The sequence below is a fragment of the Erythrolamprus reginae genome, chromosome 3 (genome assembly GCF_031021105.1).
Source record: "Erythrolamprus reginae isolate rEryReg1 chromosome 3, rEryReg1.hap1, whole genome shotgun sequence".
NCBI lineage: Eukaryota > Metazoa > Chordata > Lepidosauria > Squamata > Dipsadidae > Erythrolamprus > Erythrolamprus reginae.
In genome coordinates, this window is record NC_091952.1 from 124,529,975 (window position 1) to 124,553,137 (window position 23,163).

Sequence of the window (23,163 nt, forward strand, 5' to 3'; positions counted from 1 at the left end):
GTAGTCCTTGAGTTATGTCCACAGTGGAGCCCAACATTTCTGTTGCTAAGCAAGTCAGTTGTTAATTGAGTTGTACCCCGTTTTATGACTTTTCTTGCTACAGTTATTAAGTGAATCACTGCAGTTAAGACCACAGCTGTTAAGTGAATCTGGCTTCCCCGTTGACTTTGCTTATCAGAAGGATGCAAAAGGTACATGACCCTAGGATACTGCAGCTAGTTGCCAAGCAAGTGGATTTTGATGAGAAAAATAACTATAAGCTTGAATTTTAAACAAATCAACATTATTAAGTTGGTTAGGGGAAAAACAGTACAGTATTTCTATATTCCTGCAATATTATGAATGTAATTATTCCTCTTGAAGAAATGTATTAGTCATTTATCAGTATCCCCTTCATCATTGCTTGTGCAGGTATTTTACTTACCCATTTAAAGAACTAACCCTGGATGAGGAGGAAGTTATGATGCACCAGCCTGACAAAGCAAGTTATTTTATGGCCTATAATGGTTGGGTGATGGGAGATGATCCTCTGAAAAATTTTGCTGAACCAGGTTTGTTACCTTTCTTTGTTAATTGGACAACTTGAAGTACTTGAATAAAGCATAGATTTTCAAATTGCCTTCACCCATGGTTTAGATTAGATGATTTATTCTAAGGATTTATTAATTTCAGTTATTCACATTGCTTGCTTATACATTTGGGTTGGTATTTCAGAGACTTTTTGGTGACAATGCATTGCAGTTAAATTAATACAAATACCGTATATATCAGGGGTGGCAAACTCAAGGCCCATGGGCCAGATTCAGCCCACAGGGTTTTTAGATCTGGCCCATGGGGAAATAGCAAAGGATTGGCCCATGTTGCCTCTGCCAACAAAAATGGAGCTCGGGAGGGCCATGCACATGCCCTTTCTGAGGTTCATTTTCAATGGCAGAGGGTTGTAGGAAGCCCTTGCAGTTGAAAACGGAGCTCAAGAGCCCGATTTTGCTGGCAGAGCACTTGGACATCAAGCTGACCACGCCCACCCTGGCCATGCCCATCCCATCCCCCCAAGGTCAAACACAACCCTGATGTGCCCTCAATGAAACCAAGTTTGACCCCCATGGTATATATTGTACATCACAATGTTAAAATTTTAAGAAACTCCACAGGGAATAGCATGTTGCCAGATTTTCGTAAATAAAATACACATATTAACTTGGTATATTCTAATTACATATTTAGTGCTATTGTAAAATAGCATTTAAAAATATCTTTGTTTTGGATATGGAAAATCAAAGAGTAGAAAAAAGGCTTTGTAGGTAGTTGGTCCAACTTCTTGCTTAGTAGAGAATAAGCATAAATTAACCTCAATAGCATACACTTACAAATAATTCTTGGGTTGAGTTAGTCCAGTGCCTCTCAAATAGTGGGGTGTCTGGAGCGATGCTGGGGGGGCGCATGACCCCAAGGAACATGGGGTTTTTTTGCTGTAGAGAGTCGGACACATGTCCTATCTGACACTTGTACTGGTACCTCAGTCGCGTTCGTATGTGTTGTGTCCAGGGCAGCCCATTCTAAAAGAAAACGTCTCGCAAGTTCAATCAAACTTCTCAAACTTGTGAAACTGTCTTTTAGAACGGGCTGGCCTGAACACAACACTGTGGAACGTGATGGAGGTACTGGTACTAATGTCAGGTAATACACGCATCTCTCGATGGGGCGCAATTTGAGGGTGGCTGAGAATTAGGAGCGTGCAAAATGTTTACTTCTTCCTGCTGGAGCGTTACAGAAAATAATTGAGAAGCACTGGGTTAGTCTTTTCTCAAAAATATTTCTATTGATATTTCTAATGGCAGTAAAAGGTGTTATATATTTAATTTTGAGATAGATTTATAGTTCAGCTGTAAATCCACTTAACATTGAAGCAACAGAATTACAATAAAAATGGCTCAAAGTTCAAATGATTTTAGCTTAAAATAAGCACGTGAAACATTTAGAAATGATATCATTTTAACCAAGTTGAGTGGTGAATTCTTAATGAAATGGAGGATTTCATTTGTGGGCAAGGATAATGAGAAATAAAATGCATGCAATATTTTGTCTTTAGGTTATCTTCCTTACTAAAAAGATGTTCCTGTAAAAATAAAATGGCCAGATGTAATGTAAGATGATTTTCCAAATCATCATAACTAGTTTCTAACAAATATTTTTTTTAAAATAACTTTTGGATATAGCAGTTGAATTTTAATAAAGTAATATTTCATCTTGGGGCATCAATTTGATGGGACATAAAAAACCATAAGTGCTAAAAAGGCCTAAGTGAGTTGGGTTATTTTGTGTGTATCAATTTTTCAAGCAAAATTTACCAAACAAAATCATGAAATTGTTATTTCAGAGACTTTTTGATGATAATGCATTGTAGTTAATTCCATATCTTTTGTAATTTATCAGCTGAATTGATTTTGAAAGACTACTTATTTCCATTTTTATGCCTGTTCAGTTCCAATGTCTATAATTGAAAGGGCTAATGAAGTGACTTGCATATTTTTTCTTATATTGGATTGACAAAAGAGGCTTGTTTATAGTTTTAAGAATTTTATGAGCAAATTAAGTCTGAAGATATTATTTGAAGGGACTGTTAATTTTTATTATTGCAATTGTAATTTTTAAGAGAATTACTCTAAAAATAATAATCTAAAATGAGTAAGAATTACTGTATTGTACCCTAAATTAGATTTTCCTTCCTATAGGCTCAAATGTCTACCTTAGAAGAGAACTTATTTGCTGGGGTGATAGTGTCAAGCTGCGCTATGGGAATAAACCAGAAGACTGCCCATATCTATGGGCTCATATGAAAAAATATACTGAAATTACTGCCAAGTATTTCCATGGAGTGCGTCTTGACAATTGCCACTCTACTCCTCTTCATGTGGCTGAGGTATAGAAAAATGCATTTATACATAGGTATTTATGATATTAGAAATATATATTTATACTGGGTGGAGATGATAAATTTGGCATCTGTCTTAAGTCATTTTTACAGTAATCGTGCAAGATAAGCTATGGTTATTAGACTTGTATTGCAGACAATAATTTAATCTGAGACATCAGAGTAATCCTGCAATAATAGTAAAATGCCGCTTCAGTTATCTTAGTATCATTCTAAACATCTTCACAGTTTTGGGTAAAAGAATCTGAATCTAGTATAATATTAAGCCAGGAGATAATAACCTGTTTGAATATACTTAAAGTTAAGTTTAGCTTTTAAAACTAATCCTGATTAGATACTATTGAAAGCAGTTTACTGTAATAAATAGAACTAATTTGACTTCAGTAGCTTCACTTTATCATATGCAAACTGTACCATAGATGGAACTGCTTCTTTTTTGCCCATTGGATCATCGTCACATGATTTGCTATTAACCATGATTTATTTATTTTTAATGAAGCAAAGTTAAAACAGTGGAAGATAACCTAATGTCCTCAACTTCATTAGCTTTAAGACGGCTTTGGACGGCATGGTATATAGCAATACGTTGAAATTCGAAACATCTGAATAACTCTGGTTTCAGTATTAGAATAGGATTAGTGTTAGTGACAATGTAAGTTTGACACCCCTGGCTTAGAGGATGATGCTCAGTTGATGGCGTTGGGTTATCAGGTGGGTTGCTGGGGATTCACAGGGTTTGGGAGAACCTCTAGCTAAGATTCACATGGTTTAGAGAATCTGGCTGACCCGCCCGCCTATCCCCGCCCCTCCCAGGATTCCCCATACTGTCCATTTTGGATACAGGTAAATGCTGGTGCACGCAGAGGCTTGGTTTGCTTCCTCCCACACCACATGGGCGCATGCACAGTGCAGGAATCTCTGCTTCTGCACATGCTCAGAATAATAATTTTTTAAAAATCTTTTTTAAAAAAAAAAAATATGCCAGTGGTCACAAACCAAGCCGGATCAGTGATGTCATTGTGATGTCACCAGCGGATCGCTTCCAGTTCAGGCAAACCGGTCCAAACCAGAAGAAACCCACCCCTGCTCAGGTGGGCAGAAAACAGGACTCCCAGAACTGGCCCGTTTCTGGCTTCCGGAGCTTGGGGAGACCATTTTCGCCCTCCCAGAAGCTCAAGGAAAGACTCCAGAGCCCGGGGAAGGCAAAAATGCCCGTGGTGCAGGAGGCCAACTAGATTTATTAGATTTGTAGATTAGATTTATTAGATTTGTATGCCGCCCCTATCCGGAGATTCGGAGTGGCTCACAACTGGGCCACACCCACCATGGCCATGCCCACCCAGCAACCGGGCAGAGAACCCCTTGCTAGAAAATTTAAAGTCCACCCCTGGTTATTACTCTCAGTTTGTTGAGTTATTGTCAAAATAAATAAGGATGCTGCTACTGAGATTTTTTTTATAAGTAGGGGGCAAATGCAAGTTATTTAATGGAATTTTTCATTTCAATACTAACTAGGATTATGGTTAAGCAAAATTTGACCTTGGCATGCAAATTACAATTCCAAAAGGCCTGGTTAACTTTAAACATGGCTAGAATACTATGCAGGTGGTCCTCACTTAATGACATTGAATGGTATTGAAGTTTCTATTGCTAAGCAAAAAAGCAATGTTGCATCACTTAGCAATGGTAGGTTTGGAAGTGCCCAGTTACCATCAAAAAGTGAATCACTGCAGGTCATTAAGCAAGGACCTAATGTGATCACTCCTTTCAGCTTTTGCATTGAAGGAAGCTGGCAAGGGACATCACCAATTATAATCCCTTAACCGAGGGACACTGTAATATTTGAAATTTTGAAGACTGGTCATCAGTACATCACTTTTCTATACAGTGCTGTCACAATTTTTAATTCACTGGATCAGTGTTGTTAAATGAGGACTACTTGAACTGCGCTGTTTGAACCAAAAAATTATGTACAAATCGATGTCTCTTATCATTCTTCCCATTTTAATTTGTGTTTTTTATGATGCTTATGTATTATGGAAACCATAGTAATTAGAGAATAATGGAATGGCACTCCTATAATTTGACAGAAAAGCTCATGCCGTAAGAAGGCAATTTAAAAAAAAAATGTGTTACAATCTATAGGAAATGCTGGCGGCTGCCAGGTCTGTCAGACCTAATCTTTATGTGATAGCTGAACTCTTCACTGGCAGCGAGGTCATTGACAATGTCTTTGTCAACCGCCTAGGAATTACCAGTCTGATTAGAGGTACCATTTTTTAAAAAAAGTGCTTGAAAGGTTTGTCGCAGGATTGCTGTGTTGATAATAAAGTCAAAATCTCTACGTGGAACTAATTTTGTATTTTCATTTGTATTTATTCTTGTACCCTTGGCCAATTTCAAACATCTTTCCCTTTCTCCTTTTGGTTTTTTCTCTTCCATCTCATTCTTCATTCCTTGTCTTGGACTTATTTTCTTGAATCTGCATAACTGAACCTTTCTGGTTCTTTAAACCTTTGGCTTCCTAATTTGGTTTTGCTGCATGGCGTTTTTCCCCGATCTCCAAATCCATGCCTAGCTTTGCATTCTTTTTCCCCCTGCTGTTCTGCATTTTCCTATCTCTGGCTTCCTTGGCTATGCTTCTTGCAGTATATGATGGACACAGCTAGAAAAATACGGCCCAACTTGTATATAGTGGCTGAACTGTTCACTGGAAGTGAAGAGCTGGACAATATCTTTGTGAATAAATTGGGCATTAGTTCTTTAATAAGAGGTAGGCTTGCTTTAAATTGCTATTTTATTTAGTCTTTTACTATGCATGATTTGCTGTGAATGGAGGACATGAATGTGTACTTTATGTTTCCATTCCTTTTTTATAAACATGTGATAGCATCATAATTATAAATGGAAATTAAAAGATGAAAGTAGTGATGACCACTTTTCATTAACATTCCTAAGTGCTTGATAGGATAGGAAATGGGAGGGATGTGGCACATTATCAATCACTTGATTAAGATGACCAAGAGACTGTTTATGTTGCTTTTCAGACACATAAACTACATGATAGTTGTGTTTGATAAATTCAATCATGTTAGACTACAAGGCTTTAGGCTTATTCAACTGCCTCTTTTATCATTCCAATACCCACAGATTTTTAGCTTCAAGGTAGTGTGCTTGGACTTATGCATCACTACCAGTTATGCCCAAAGTGAAAATTCCATCAAAAATATATTTTATTGTTGTTTAAACATAGTATATACTGACTTGAATAGGTGTTGGATTGTGCATGTTTTGGGACTCAAGCAGAGCTTCCATATGACCTGTGGAATACATGTTTCTCTTGGCTGTGTTTACAAATTGGAATTTATAGCCTGAGTGACTATTAACATGACTTAATAAGTTCTGAAAAGTTCACATTCCGGTGTCTGAATCTAACAATCAATGCTCATTTAAAGGGGTTGGTTTTGTTGTTATACAGAAGCAATGAGTGCCTATAATAGCCATGAGGAGGGCAGGTTAGTCTACCGCTTTGGTGGAGAACCTGTTGGATCTTTCGTCCAGCCACGTTTGAGGCCTTTAACACCTGCTATTGCACATGCACTCTTCATGGACATAACCCATGACAATGAATGTCCAATTCAGGTAAGCATTGGCATTGTAAACATCTCTAGTTGTTCAAGGTGCAACTTGAAAAATCTCATCAGCATTATGCATTGAGTAGTATAATCCATGTTTGACTCCTTCATAATAAATACGAGGGTTGTCCAGAAAGTAATGCACCACATTTTTTTTCTTCAACAATTATTTATTGAACACAATGAAACTTACACACAAGAAAGAATGATGTTTCTTCTACACTTCCTGTTTTTCCACATAACACCCTTGAAAATGTCCAAAGATACTTCACCAGAAGAGCCCTTCACTCCTCCACTCGAAACAGAATACCCTACGAAAGCAGACTATCAATCCTAGGTCTAGAAAGCTTAGAACTACATCGCCTAAAACATGATCCAAGTATTGCCCACAAGATCATATGCTGCAACATTCTACCTGTCAATGACTACTTCAGCTTCAATGGCAACAACACAAGAGCACGCAACAGATTCAAACTTAATATTAACCGCTCCAAACTTGACTATAAAAAATATGACTTAAGCAACCGAGTTGTCGAAGCGTGGAACTCATTACCTGGCTCAGTAGTGTCAACCCCTAACCCCAAACATTTTTCCCTTAGACTATCCACGATTGACCTCTCCAGGTTCCTTAGAGGTCAATAAGGGGCGTGCATAACTGCACCAGTGTGCCTTCCGTCCCCTGTCCAATTGTCTCTCCTTTATCTCCTTTATCTTTTCTTCCTTTCAAATATGTTCACCTATACTTTTATATTTTTTCTTCTATTCTTTTCTTTAATTATATTATTACATATCTATTCTCTTCAATATGTATTATGTATTGGACAAAATAAATAAAATAAATTAAATAAATAAATAAATAATCTCCATCCCGTTCTATGGTCTTCTTCTAGTAAGACACAAGGGTGTATATGCCCTGTCAGTACCACTCCTTGTTCTGCTTACGAAGCCTTGGAGCTCTGCCAAACCATCTTCTAATGGCCTCACTCTCTGTGCCCATCGACTGCAGATTCTCCATAAACTGTACACAAACGTTTGTGCATGTTCCCAACAGTTTCTTTCTCTGCAGTGAGAAATTCAATGATGACATGTTGCTTGCAACGTACATCACTTACAGACGCCATTTTGAAACACTGCTGAAGCTACGCTGTCTGTCTGAAGAAACACAAAATTTACACATGTACTCCTGACAATTCAAATAATGTATATCTAAAGTTTCATATTCATACCATTAATATACTGAGAAAAATATGTGGTGCATTACTTTCTGGGCGACCCTCGTGCATAATCTTATTTTAAATATGAATGGACTTTTAATTTTATGCTAAAAATTATGATTTAATATGAATGCAAATTAAACTCGAAACACACAAATACAAATACACACAAATAGTCCTGAGGTTATCAAGACTTGTTCAAAATTAGAATAGTGCTAAATGAGTGGTACCCATACGGTCCTCAAGTTCTGGCCTTCAGAGAATCCTGAGGATCATGTGGTTGCAATTTGGGTTCTTGACAACCACCTCACACTTAAGGGCTAAATATTGTGCAGTGTAATGAAAGATTTAGATGCAATCACATGTTCTCTATTTGTGACCTTCCCTGCCAGCTTCCCATAAACAAATTCAATGTGTGGACACACACACACCAGGATCCTCACTATGGAGTATGAGATTCCAGGGGTCTCGTGTTCGTAGCAGTTGTCCACAGTCTGTAATGCAGGTCTACCCTGAGTGCCCAGGCACTCATGTTTTGTAGCATGTACCCAACAGCCTGCACACGCTCCTAGCACTTGCCCATGGCATCCCTCTCTCTAGTAGTGTACTGTATTGTGCTCTTTTCTTAGGGCTCTTGCCTCTTCCTGCTTAATAAGCTGTATGGTATTGGAGTTACCACATGTCCAAATAGTTTGCTCTAATTACAGGACCAACAAATGAAAGTTTTATATAGACATCTAGGTGAGAAGTTTTACTTTAGCCTTCTTTTTGATTCCCAATTCTTTTTTTTTTAATAGCCTGTGAGCTTTTTCCCTAGGAAGGAATTCCTGCTTATAGCAAATAAACAATGCTGGCAGCTGTTTTGCTGTTTTGTTTTGTCTTGTTCTTTTTTTAAAAGGAGGGTGGAGAATCCTCTGTGAAAATGGTCTAGCTCAGGGGTAAAATCCTATCTCTTTAAAAGTATTTTTAAAAATGTTTTTAAAAGGTCCGACGATGGTGCGATGGTCAGAATCTTGTTAAGAAACTTTTTAAAAGCATTTTTTACTATCCCTTGCGGCAAATAGGTAGTAAAGAAATGCTTTAAAAAGTTTTTTTAAAGGTTCCGACAATCAGCTGTGATAATCAGCTGTGCCACCTGATCGCTGTAACCTTTTTTTAACTTTTAAAAAGCATTTTAACTACTTATTCGTCAGAATAGGTAGTAAAATGCTTTTTAAAATGCTTTTAAAAGGTACAGATGATTGTGCGGCACAGCTGATTGTCACAGCTGATTGTTGGAACTTTAAAAAAAAATAGTTAAAAATTCTTTAAAACATTTTAAAAGTGGCAATGCCCACCCAGTCATATGATCCCACCACCACCAAGCCATGCCTACTAAGCCATGCCGACAGAACAGGTGGCAAAAAAAAATATATTTCACCACCGGTCTAGCTGTATATTTCATAATTGACCTGGAGCCCGGAATAGATTGCCTTGTTGATTCCAGATTTCCATCATACCCAATTTTCTGTGAACCAGGGCTTAAGAATTTATCTTCCTTATTTTGCATGTAAATAGGATGTATCGTGTGAACTGAAGCAGAAAAATAGTGTTTCTTAAATCTCATCTGAATGAGATATATGAAAGCCAGAGACTATTACCTTACTCCTGCAATTTATAAATCAGCATTAGTAAAATTACACGTAAATAATCTGGACATCAGCTCTCATCACCTAGCAACCCAAGGAAAGGGTTGAAAGAAATTTAGGACATCAAGTTGGGTTATTTTCCATGCTGTGCTGGATGTCACGTATTCATGAACATAAATCACCTCACCTCATTTCTTATATATTATAAATGGCTGCCATTCTGAACCCACATTCTTAAATGCATTGGATTAAATCCTGTTACTCATAATCAGCATGAGTTGACTTTATTGTTATGGGATTCCTTCTACTCCCAAGTCTTGTGAAGATCATAAGAAAATGTCCCAGGATGGAGCATGTGGCCTAGGGCAGAAAGAGGGATTTCCTGGAATTCAGAACTGCTTTGACCATTGTATCCCTATTTCTTAGTGTTGGAAATGACCTTTAAAGTCCTACATGGCATCAGACCAGAATACCTCCGAAACCGCCTTCTACCGCATGAATCCCAGCGGCCGATAAGGTCCCACAGAGTTGGCCTTCTCCAGGTCCCGTCGACTAAACAATGTTGTTTGGTGGGCCCCAGGGGAAGAGCCTTCTCTGTGGCAGCCCCGGCCCTCTGGAATCAACTCCCCCCAGAGATTAGAACTGCCCCCACCCTCCTTGTCTTTCGTAAATTACTTAAAACCCACCTGTATCGCCAGGCATGGGGAACTGAGACACCTCCTCCAGGCTTTTACATTTTATGTGTGGTATGTATGTGTTGTATGGTTTTTAAATGATGGGTTTTTTAGCTGTTTTTTAATATTAGATTTGTTTCCATTGTTATTTATTGTTGTGAGCCGCCCCGAGTCTTCGGAGAGGGGCGGCATACAAATCTAATAAATTATTATTATTATTATTATTATTATTATTATTATTATTATTATTACTAGCATCGATCTGCTTATGATGCCCTGCCCAGCTCAACAATTGTTTCCATGGCCTGCTGTGCTACAGGAAGCACTAGAGGGTACGATGAACTAGTGCCACATCAGGTGTGTTTTTAAACAGTGCACTCCTTGTACATGTTGGGATTATCATGCGGTGTTGATGCAGGTTCCAATAATATCCTGTTTATATTATTGTAGTGTGATATGCATAGAATTACTTCTGATATTTCCTAAGTTTTAGTACAGCAGATAGGGACTAGTATTTTGATTGGTCTTGATCACTCAGTTTGTTTCACCAGCAATAGCACTTAGATTTATATATCGCTTCACAGTGCTTTACAGCAGTTTACAGACTCAGCATATTGCCCCCAACAATCTGGGTCCTCATTTCATGACCTTAGAAAGATGGAAGGCTGAGTTAATCTTGAGGTGAGGATCGAACCGCTGGGAGTCGGTAAAATTAGCCTGCAGTACTGCATTCTAACCACTGCGCCGCCACAGCTCTAATTAAAATAACATTAGACTTTGGACCATATTCTCCAAGAAAACAACCAAGCTCAGAGACTAACCAAGGACTCCACAGAGTGAGTATTCTTATGCGTCAGCATATCATAATTTGATCAATCTAAAGTCCTGGGCAGATGTGTGAAATAATTAGCATTCAAGTTGTCCATGTCAAGCAAAAGCAATTTTTATTGATCCAGGTGCTTAGAAACATTTTTCACATGTTAAAGCTCTTAGCTTTCAACTGATTTTTTAAAAAATGTAATTGTCTTTTAAATTATAAGAAGCAATATAGAATATTGAAACGTACAATATGGTCTGTAGAAGTTGTTTCAGCATGGAAAAAACAATGAATGCTATTTTTCCATTTATTGGCAGATATCCGTGGTCTCTGAAGAAAGATTTTATTCAAAGTGGAATCCAGCAGCAACACATTTAAAGCCTGGTGAAGTTAATTTCAAGACTGGAATTATAGCAGGAAGGCTAGCTATGAACAGATTACACCAAGAGCTGGGAGCTAAAGGTTTTAATCAGGCAAGAACTGGGTCAGCTTGTATTGTGGTCAGGAGAAATACTGGAAAAAGTTGAGCCGGGCACTGTGGCTTGATGCCTTGTTTGCATATAGTGGACTGAATCATAAAGTAGTTGTCAGTTTAATGAGATGGGCAGATTTATGTTAAGAATATACCATAGTTCATTACCAGCAGCAAAATAATTTAAATCCACAATTACTTGTCTACTGATTGGCTTATTACAATCATGATTGGAAACCAGAATCCTGATTTATTTGGTTTTTTGCTGTGCCAGGTTTGTCTTCAGCTACTAAGAAAGAAAATCAAGGAATAGATTATTAATGTTGAATGAATTATGATTATTTTATTTATTTGAAAGCCTGTTAGCTGGCTTTTACATGACTAGGAACAAGTTATACAAAAGAGAAATCTCATGATCTTGGTTAAAGGAATAAGATTCTAAATGTCCATTTAAAGTTAAAATCCAAAGTGATGTTACTGATTAACCAAATATATGAATATTTCTTCTGATTGGGTATCTTACTAACTTTTTTCCAACGTCCCTTTGTTCGTGGATTCTAAAAATTGTGACATCTGGCCTAAGATGCCCTAAATGAGAATTTAGTAGTATTAATTTAAAATATATTCATCATCCTATTCCCCCCCCCCCCCTCAAAATACATTTTTAGGTGTTTGTAGACCAAGTTGATGAAGACATTGTGGCTGTGACCAGACATTGTCCTAATACACATCAGTCTGTTGTGGCTGTTTCTCGAACAGCTTTCAGAAACCCTAAGACTTCCTTCTACAGTCAAGACGTTCCCCAAATGTGTATTCCAGGTAACCTTATCAATCCCCAAACAGGTGTTTCTATCTCTCTCCTGTCCTTCCAGCAAGCCTACCAGCTGGCACAATATTATCGGGCAGTATTAATGGTTGGCCCTGTTACATGGTATGAGCCTCCTTCCTATAATGCTTGGAATAAATGAGTCTTCTCTTAGGACCATGTTACTACAGTTAGTCCTTTACTTGTGACCACAATTGGGCCCAGAATTTCATTGCTAAGCAAGGCAGTTATTAAATGAATCATACTCTATTTTACCCTCTGGAACCAGCTCCCCCGGGAGATTAGAATTGCCCCCACCCTACTTGCCTTTCGTAAACTTCTTAAAACCCACCTCTGCCGCCAGGCATGGGGGAACTGAGACATCTCCCCCGGGCCTATACAGTTTATGCATGGTATGTTGTGTGTATGTTTTCTTTTAATAAGGGGTTTTTAGTGACTTTTAATTATTAGATTTGTTATATACTGTGTTATTACTGTTGTGAGCCGCCCCAAGTCTACAGAGAGGGGCGGCATACAAATCTAATAAATTGAATTGAATTGAATTGAATTGAATTTTGGCCACCGTGGTTAAGCAAATCACACAGTCAATCACACAAATCTAGCTCTCCCCGTTGATTTACTGGGAAGATGGCAGTCACATGATCCCAGGATCCTGCCACCATTGTAAATATATGTTGGTTGCCAAATGCCCAAATTTGGATCACTTGATTGTGAGGATGCTGCTATAGTTGTAAGCACAAGGACTGGTTGTAAGTCACTTTTTAAAGTTTTTAACTCCATTGTAACTTAGAACAGGAGCTAAACGAATGAGAACTGCAAGTATTCAGTACAGATATTCTAGTACAGTGATGGTGAACCTTTTGTGGTCTGTTTGCCAATAGAAGAGGAAGTGTGGGAGGGTCATGTGCATGTGTGCTTACACCCATGCGCCCCCCCCCATGCATGCGTGCATAATACACACACACACGGTACATGATGTCACATCCATTTTATGCTCTCCCCAGGCTTCAGAGCCTTTCTAGAAGCCTTGTGATGGTGAAAATACCCCCCCCCCCGAGACCCTGTTGGCCAACTCCTAGTTGGACCGGAAGGCCTGTCTTTTTGCTCTCCCCAAGCTCCAGAGCCTTTCTAAGAGCCTGGGGAAGGGGAAAATGGCCTTCCCCACCTTCTCTGGAAGCTGGAAACATCCTATTTTAAGTTGGCCTCCGGAAGGCCTCCGGTGGGTGGGGAAGGTTGTTTTCACCCTCCTCAGACTTCTAGAAAGGCTCTAAAGCCTGGAGGAGCAAAAAAACCCCAGAACTTCCGGTTCAACCAAATGGAACATTTTCAGCCTCCGGAGGGGTCTGGAAGACTGTTTTTTCACCCTCCCCAGGCTCCTAGAAAGGGTCTGAAGCTTGGGGACAGCATAAAATGGGCCTTCCCTACCCCCTCCGGAGGCTGGAAACATAAGTGAAATTAGAAAAATACATATTGTTTTGCACTTAGAGCCTTGGTGGCACAGTGGTTAATACGCAATACTGCAGGCTAACCTGCCTACAGCCTGGAGTTCAATCCTGACCAGCTCAAGGTTGACTTGGCATTCCATCCTTCCAAGGTTGATAAAATGAGGACCCAGATTATTGTGGACAATATCTAAGTTGTAAACTGCTTATAGAGAACTGTGAAGTCTAAGTGCTATTGTTATTGTGTGCCAAATAACATACAAAAGGATTCATATGATTCTTGACTTGGAGTTCGGTAATAACCACATCTCTCAAATCTTGGATAGACTCTGTAACTGCTCCTTGTTGGTCCTAAGTAACTTCTTAAAACTAAAGTCAGACAATGTAGCATTGTGGCTAATTAATAGTAAGGAACTCATGTACTGTATGCCTGGCAATTACTCATTGTCCTCTACTAATTGTAATTATGACATTTATACCCACTGTGTCATAATAGCTGCTTTTTTTCTTACTGTTCCTTTAGGCAAAATTGAAGAAGTAGTTCTTGAAGCTAGGACTTTGGAGAGAAGTGCAGATCCTTATAAAAAGGATGATCATACAATCAATGGGCTGCCTGAGTATACAGTTGAACTCCGAGAACACATACAGGTTAGTGCTCTCTGACTCTCAGTCTCTCTTTCAATTTTTAACAGTTACCTGATTTCAGCTGCTTTTCTTCTCTTGTTAGCTCAAGGAAAGTAAAATAATAAAACAAGCTTCAATTGCCACAAAAGGTCCTAATGAATTTGTTCAGGAAATAGAATTTGAAAAGCTTACACCAGGGAGCGTGATCATATTTAGGTAAACAGCAATTATTTCTATCCACTGTAGAAAATATTTGATGGATTTTATGGAGTTTATTGGAATGGAAGACTAATATCTCTTGCTTGGTGGTAATATTGTAGAGTTAGCCTTGATCCAAAGGCACAAGATGCTGTAGGAGTACTTCGTAACCATCTTATCCAGTTCAGTCCTCACTTTAAATCTGGAAGTCTGCCTGATGACAGTTCAGAAGCTATCCTGAAAACCCCTTTTTCAATGTAAGTTTGTCTCTATGTTGAAAATTAACAAAATGAGGTAAAGTTACACAAATGTCTCCCTTGCTTGCTCTGCAGACCTGTTCTGTGTTCAAAACAGGCGTGAGGAATTAGCAAGACAATGGCACGTTGTTACTTTTGGGCATTAATACTTAGACCTTAGACAAAGAGTTAAAGGTTACCAAGACATTCTGTGCACACTTTCTTGAAAAGAAATCTCGTTCAGATGATTCAGACTTTGGCATTAGTGTGCTTAGCAATAACTCCTTGCCAATCTTGTTCAAACAGTGTTATTGTCTCTAAGACTGAACTACATATTATGGCGAATGTGTCATCACGGTTGTGCGTAAGAGATGTGGGTATTTTTCATTAAATGTCGCTGGTAGGATGTATTCATCCAGCAGGGTCCCAGCAGGGAGGGAGTGGAAATTTAATCTTCCGTTCTCCCCACAGCAGACCTTGGGAAAGCTCCTTTTTGCATTTTTCTCCCTGAGCAAATAATAGTTAGAGATTATATTTTTGGAGTTGTACTGCAAGAGACAATATTTTTAATATAATTATATGATTGCCACATTATTTTCTCCCTTGTAGAATGATTGAATCATCATATGTATCTGTGATTTAACTGGATAAGAGATTAAAATGTGTAATTTATTTCTTCCTTGTAGAATGATTGAATCATAATATGTATCTGTGGTTTAGCTGGATAAGAGATCAAAATGTGTAATTTTGGAATGACAAAATAAGATTCACTTTCATGCATCTCGAACAGACAAGCTGTAATCAACCCTTAATAAGAGCAGAATAAAACTCGGTGAGAGAATTCTTGGAGATCTCAGCAGTACACCTACATCTTGAATGCATCCTCTCACCATATCTTAGGGCTTATTGTGAACTCTATTCCTTGGCCTATATATTAGGTAGTAACATATAGATAGATCCTTGACTTAAGACCAGTTGCTTAATAACACTTCAAAGTTATAACAGACATTCCAAAAGTGGCTCATCAACTATTTTTGAAGTTAAGACAGACGCAAAGATATATACACAGACTTACATCCAGTTCACCTTTCGGAATGGGACAACTCAACATGGCCAATTCAACACAGTTAACTCACCACAACCAACTCGCCACGGGACAACTCACTGCAGGACAATTCATCAGTTCCACTTAATTATTTAAAATGATTTTTAAAATATTTTTATTTTTGTCATTCACCTTTCATTTTATCCTTCCTTTGGCATCCTATCTTTAATTACCGTATATACTCGAGTATAAACTGACCCGATTATAACCGGCAACACCTACTTTTGCTACAAAAACTGGGAAAACCTATTGACTCGAGTAAAAGCCTACGGTGGAAAATGCAGTGGCTATTGGTAACTTATAAAAATGGAAACCAATAAAATTAAAATAATTGAGGCATCAGTAGATGAAATGTTTTAGAATATTTATTTCAAAGAAAACCATTAAATTAGCTCTGTAAGTTTAAAAGAGGGTAAACAAAAACAATCTGGTATTAACAATAACTTAAAAAGTAAAAAAATGTAGCTCAATCAGCAATGTTTATGGCAATGTTATAAGCCACCCAGTCGCCTGGTGAAGTTCTTCTTGTGACCACCAGGTGGCGGACATTACTTTCTGCATTCACTTTCTTACTCTGTGTCAGTGACTTGAGTATAAGCCGAAGTCGGATTTTTCAGCACATTTTTTGTGCTGAAAAACTTGGCTCATACTCGAGTATATACGGTATACTATTGCAATATTTTTTTTGATACTATTGTAACTCTTGTCCCATGTAGAGTTGTCTTGCGTTGAGTTGGTCATCGAAACTTTACCTTTATATTCAATTACAAGGTCCAGAGTCACAGGACCTCAATTTGCAAGTTTTTACCAGTTTTGGTGTTTGCTTTCAGTTGCTGGCAAAAACTGTCCATTGGGGAAAATAGATTTGATTAACAACTACGGTATGATGTTCGCTTAATGATCACTGCAAAAAAATGTTGAAAATTCAGATCCAATTATGTGATACCTTGACTTATGACCATGGCAACTTATAACTGGGCTCAATTATGATCATAAGATGAGAATAACCTGTAGATCTTACATTATACACACCACCTTTATATGTTTGTAACAGCTTATTTCTGGGTTTTTTTCTCAGTATTGCATCAAAATTAACATTGGCAGACCTAAATCAAGTACTGTATCGTTGTGATGCAGAAGAACAAGAAGATGGTGGAGGATGTTATGACATACCAAACTGGACACCTCTTAAATATGCAGGCCTTCAAGGTGAAAATCTGCATGTTTTTATCTAAAACTAATTGATAAATAATATATATTTATTCCATTTCAAAATTTAACTTTCTGTATGGTTTTATTTTTAGCCAAGGTCCATACTTTTTTGGGTGAGCAGGGCCAGGGACTTCTCTAATCCCTCCCCCCAACATGTGAGGGAGAGTAAATTTGGTTTTTTGGTTTTTGGTTTTTAAACTGCACTAAGCTTACATATTTAAAAACATTATTTTTTTAAATGAAATCAAGCCTATTTTAAAGTCATTGTTATAATTTCCATTGAGAAACACTCAAAAATACAGTGATCCCCCGATCATTGCGGGGGTTCCGTTCCAGGACCCCCTGCAACGAGCGGGTTTTCGCGAAGTAGCGCTGCGGAAGTAAAAACACCATCTGCGCATACGCAGATGGTGTTTTTACTTCCCAGCAGCGAGGAGCCGAAGATTGGGGTTTCCCCGCCGCCCACGCAAACTCCTCGCTGCTGCCGCGCCCGCCGCTCGCCCGCCCTGAAAGGGAAAGCCCCCCCAGGACGGCTCCGATCCCCTCAGGCCGGCTCCGATCCCCCCAGGCCGGCTCCGATCCCCCCAGGCCGGCTCCGATCCCCCAGGCCGGCTCCGATCGTTTTAAAACAGGCGCGCCGCTTCTCCGCTGACTCCTGGCGAACTTCCCCGCTTTAGGAGTCAGCGGAGAAGCGGCGCGCCTGTTTTAAAACGATCGGAGCCGGCCTGGGGGGGCTTTCCAGCAACCCCCGAGCCCGGGTTGGGGGCTCGGGGGTTGCTGGAAAGCCCTCCCAGGCCGGCTCCGATCGTTTTAAAACAGGCGCGCCGCTTCTCCGCTGACTCCTGGCGAACTTCCCCGCTTTAGGAGTCAGCGGAGAAGCCGCGCGCCTGTTTTAAAAGACCGGAGCCGGCCTGGGGGGGCTTTCCAGCAACCCCCGAGCCCCCAACTCGGGCTCGGGGGTTGCTGGAAAGCCCCCCCAGGCCGGCTCCGATCTTTTAAAACAGGCGCGCGGCTTCTCCGCTGACTCCTGGCGAACTTCCCGGGCGAAGGGCGGGCGGGCGGCGAACGGCGGGTGGCCGGGCGAAGGGCGGGCGAGCGGCGAACGGCGGGTGGCCGGGCGGGCGAGCGGGTGCTGGGGGGGGCTTCGCCCTCCCGCCAGCAAGAGGGGGAAGACCCAGGGAAGCCGCCCAGCAGCTGATCTGCCCGGCGCCATCTACGCATGCGTGCCCATAGAAAAAAGGGCACGCATGCGCAGATGGTGTTTTGACTTCCGGGTTGAAAAATCGCAAATTAGCCTGTTCGCAATGGTCGGGGACGCAATAACCGGGGGATCACTGTATATATTTGGGGGCACCTCATGTGACATATCGTGCTATGAGTAGAATAGATCCAATAAAAATCCATGCAATCTTGTCTGATCAATAGTTGACAATACTTCCTACTTTACATCTCAGTTTCTATAATCCTTAGAAATTAGAAAAACAGAAAAATACTAGGATATTAATCAAAGCTACATACCGGCAGTAAACCGTAGTTGTTCTGTTGAGAATTACAGTATATATTACTGATTATTTAAAATTTTCAAACTATAAATTTGTGTAAATTTAAATTGGGAGTTTTCAGAATAACTTCCAATTGTTTGATAGATTCTTATAAATCACAAGTATAAACTGGTGAAATTCAGACATAAGATTAAGAACCATTGCCTTTTTTGTTGTCATGTCTGAATAAAGGATAATTTTGCAGAATCTTTTCAAACCTACACCTTAGAAGAAATTAATTTTTTTATATAGGTTTTTGGCTGACTGAAGCTAGCATAATACATTTTTAAAAGAGGGGTGTTTTTTAAGTCTATATAAGCATCCTAATTTATTTTTCTTTTAATTAAATTTAGATCTTTACTCTTTTTAGAAATACATGTTTCAAAGCTGTTTGTTTTTAATTTTTGAAATCTCAATATGGGTCAATATGATTTAAAGCAGAGGTGACTAACCTTAGCAACTTTATGACTTATAGACATCAGAATTCAGAATTGGCTGGCTGGAAAATTCTGGGAGCTAAAATCCACAAATCATAAAATTGCCAAGGTTGGAACACTCCTAATTGAAGGCATATAAATAAATAACATGATAATGCATGTCATAGTTTTCATGGTCTACCTGTATATTATTAACTATAATTCTGTGAATCCTCAGGAATAATGTCAGTGATGGCAGAAATACGACCAAATAATGACTTGGGCCATCCTTTCTGTGGTAATTTGAGAGCTGGAGATTGGATGATTGACTATGTGAGCAATCGCTTAATTTCTCGTGCTGGAGCTTGCGCTGATGTAAGTTAAACTTTGCAAAAATAATTCTCTTTGTAAACAGACATTCATTTGTTATATATTAACTTGCCTGAGGAACTCTTCTTGTAAAGACTCACCTATGACGCCAATCTTGGGGTCATTAGATTCTGCCCTCTGTAGTCGGTTTGTTGATTGAATGGATATATACAGGGCGTGGACAAAAAAATGGAAACACCTTGCAGCTCTTACGTGGAATCCAGATTTGTGAAGCTCCCTTCGAACAGTTTTTGTGGAAACTGGGTTCTGTACGTGTCTATTGAGCTCTGCAGTGATTTTAGGAGCTGCGGTCTTGCGATCCGCTCTAACAAATTGCTTTAGAGTCCGACAGTCTCTCTCAGACAACTTCGACTTTCGACCAGACCTGTGCTTGGCTGAGGATGTTTTTCCTTCTCTTTTAAAAGCAGTCATTACTTTTGAGATATTACCTCTTGAAACGCCAAACATTTGGGCACTTTCTGTTGCACAACGCCTGCCATTCGAGCACCAACAATTTGGCCTCTTTGAAAGTCTGAGAAGTCTGCCATTTCTAGAAGGTTATAACCAATTTTCTTATTTCTGTAAAAAAAGGTAGTTTAAAAAAACATATCAAATAACAGAATTTTAAAAAAATATTAAAATATGTCAAGTTTTGATTGATTTGAACATGTTCAAACATTATGATGCCAAAAAGTCAAGTGTTTCCATTTTTTTCTCCACCCCCTGTATGTATTAATTGGTTCTTTAGTTTTTAGATGTAATTCCTAGTTATAATTTATTGGATCTCGATGTATATTGTCCTTTTCATATGTTATAAGCCGCCCTGAGTCCTTGGAGAGGGGCAGCATATAAATCCAATAAAACTGAAACTAAACTAAACCTGGGGAAACTTTGTACAATTATTTAACGAGGATTAACCTAACTTTCAGTGCCTATTATTAATCACAGTTTAAAATGTAGTATTACTGGTTGTTTCCTTCAATTATTAGGTTGGGAAGTGGCTGAAAGCAATGTTTATCTACTTGAAGCGGGTCCCTCGTTATCTCATTCCATGTTATTTTGATGCTATATTAGTGGGTGCATTTACTACACTTCTTGACTTGGTTTGGAAACAGATGTCCAGGTATGCTTTTATCAATATAGCTGTAGAAAGCTGGAACATGATATTGCTGAATTGTGTCAAGCACAAAATGTTTCACCTGTTTTTCTTTAAAAGCACAGGGTGACTCATTATAGCCACTGGGCTAATCTTGACTGCATTCAAAAATTATTTCCTTTACTCTCTATATTAATTAAAGTAAAATAGAACAAATTTACCCACGTCTAAGTCATCTTTTACTTTCTGCTTAGTAACACTTAGCCAAATGTGTATGCAAGTATCCTGGCTGAAAAATAATGTGTTTCAGTTGATGCAGAATGTTAATTTAATGTGAGATGACTAATGAGTGAGAGCTCATTCATATATTGCTCAGTTAATTGTCAGTATACTTTTCATGACTAATGAGCATTTTAAGGATCATATAATGTGCATGAGACCATGAATGTGTTATCCTTCTGAGCTGTCTGGAAGGGTTGGATCTGTGGAACACACTATTTATGGTGGTTAGCGATTGCTGTTGGAACATCTGATGAACGTGTTTATTGAAAGTGGTTCCCCTTAAGGTTTGTTTTGTCACTGGTACTTTTCAACAACTAGGTGAAAGCAATCAGAACCCTTAAATGTTATCTTAAAGTTGACAATGGGAACAAACTGAAATTAAATCTAGACAACCCTGGATCACTATTAGATTCAGTATCTGTTTTTAATAGTGAAATTGCATTCTAGAAAAGCGGGTTTACAATTTGGGACTGTTTTTTTATTCCTAACGGTCAGACCTCAATTGCAGCAGTCAATCAGATATCCATGCACTTAACAGCTATTAATTAGTGGAAGGTACAAATATAAAATTCTGCTTGCATTGAAAGAATTTTATCGGTTATCAGACATAATTTTAAAAGTTGGTGTTGGCTATTAAAGCTTCCAGACAGAATCTGGGTGATAATACTAGGGAGACTTAATATGAACCTGCCCAGGTATGTAAGGGAGAGAATCCTCAAATTCATTACACATTGCTAGAGATTTAGCTATCTTGTACACAGGAGGTGTGCTTATAGGATACTCTGTGCAAGGAGGATGTGTGTTTGGCACCTTCTTTTCCGAGCCTTAGGAAATTGGCAAAAATACATTGTTTTTGCCATGATTCTAATTACAGTAACAGATACTTTACAGACAAATTGGAAATATCTGTATACATTTCCATGACATAGAAGAGGTCATCACATATATTTGTGTTGTTTTTGTGATAAGTTTATCATGCAGTTGTATGTATAATTACAATAGTATGCAATAATATCCGCTCTTGAGTCTCCGGAGAGGGGCGGCATACAAATGTAATAAATAATCATAATAATAATAATGCAAATTATATACTGTATTTTTCAGAGTATAAGATGCACCTTAGTTTTGGGGGAGAAAAATAAGGGGAAAATATGCCTATCAGATATTCATTTGGTTAGCATCCTTAGTCTAGTCAGATTCAGCACATTATTTTATTCCCTTGTTAGCCGCCCCGAGTCTCCGGAGAGGGGCGGCATACAAATCTAATAAATAAATAAATAAACAAATAAACAAACAAACATTATTCGGAGAGAGTAGCAATGAAAAAGCCTGCAGGCCGGTAAGAGCCAGGAAAATTGTTAGCACCACATTAGGGCTGGAAAAAAATATTATTTGGAGCGATTAGCAATGAAAAAAACCCTGCAAGCCGGGAAGATCATTAGCACCTTGTTAGAGCTGGAGGGAAAAAAAGCTTCGAAAAACCTACATTCAGAGTATAAGATGCACCCAAATTTTCTTCCTCTTTTGGAGGGGGAAAGGGTACGTCTTATATTCCGAAAAATATGAGTTAATATTAATGACATTTAATTTGACATGAATTACAGAAGCAATGTAAACCACAGTGGAAATAACATCCATTGCATCAAGATCCAGAAAATTTAAGTTTGGGCCTAATTCTAGTGTCAGTGATTTTTTTTGTTATATAGATTTTCCTGTTATACTTTTTTCTTATGTATTTTGTTTTATTGTTGTATCTTTAGTGCTTTTTTGCTACCTTGGTACCAGAAAATTTATGGACTTGAAATAGTGTTGCTTTAATTGCAGCTTTGTTCAGAATGGTTCAACGTTTGTTAAACATCTTTCCTTGGGCTCAGTCCAGATGTGTGGAATAGGAAAATATCCATCTTTGCCACCTCTGTCTCCTGCCTTAAAGGATGTCCCTTACAGGCTAAATGAGATTGTGGGAGAAAAAGAACAGTGCTGTGTATCTTTAGCAGCTGGTAAGCATGGGCACTGATCCATGAAACAATCCATCTTTAAAAATATTTTGCATGTTTTGAATCTCTGCTAGCAGAAATGAAGCACTTCTTATTGGACTCGTGAACCTTGGATATCTGGTGTTTGGAAGGCAAGAGTAACAGCTTAGTATAAAGCTAGTTAAATCTGAGTTGGTAGTAACAGTCACATCCCTTCAGTTAGTCTCCCACTCTAAATTGATTTAGGGGTGTGTTCTACTTACCTTCCCCACCAGTTTGCATTGCGATGGAGGTGCAGTTTTTGTGTGCACATGTCACTTTCTGGAAATGACCCCCTGCACATGCGTAATACAAAAAAACAAAATGGTGGCACCTACAGCGCTGCTTGGAGGCATGGCAGGCCTGGGTCGCTGCCGGTTCCAGCGACCTAGGCCACCAAGTTACTACTGGTTCTAGGGAACTGGTCTG

At 38.8% G+C, this 23,163-nt stretch overlaps 1 protein-coding gene across 1 annotated transcript in view; it reads left to right on the forward strand.

The window, feature by feature from the left end:
* Nucleotides 1-23,163, forward strand: part of AGL (amylo-alpha-1,6-glucosidase and 4-alpha-glucanotransferase) — a 67,548-nt gene that overhangs the window by 11,900 nt on the left and 32,485 nt on the right. Inside the window, exons 11-24 of the mRNA XM_070746544.1 lie at nucleotides 412-551; nucleotides 2,733-2,920; nucleotides 5,582-5,705; nucleotides 6,411-6,574; nucleotides 10,339-10,440; nucleotides 11,218-11,373; nucleotides 12,041-12,191; nucleotides 14,164-14,288; nucleotides 14,368-14,480; nucleotides 14,585-14,719; nucleotides 16,882-17,012; nucleotides 19,211-19,347; nucleotides 20,331-20,464; nucleotides 22,544-22,719. Coding sequence (XP_070602645.1) covers nucleotides 412-551; nucleotides 2,733-2,920; nucleotides 5,582-5,705; nucleotides 6,411-6,574; nucleotides 10,339-10,440; nucleotides 11,218-11,373; nucleotides 12,041-12,191; nucleotides 14,164-14,288; nucleotides 14,368-14,480; nucleotides 14,585-14,719; nucleotides 16,882-17,012; nucleotides 19,211-19,347; nucleotides 20,331-20,464; nucleotides 22,544-22,719 — 1,976 coding nt within the window. The remainder of the gene's footprint in view (nucleotides 1-411; nucleotides 552-2,732; nucleotides 2,921-5,581; nucleotides 5,706-6,410; nucleotides 6,575-10,338; nucleotides 10,441-11,217; nucleotides 11,374-12,040; nucleotides 12,192-14,163; nucleotides 14,289-14,367; nucleotides 14,481-14,584; nucleotides 14,720-16,881; nucleotides 17,013-19,210; nucleotides 19,348-20,330; nucleotides 20,465-22,543; nucleotides 22,720-23,163) is intronic.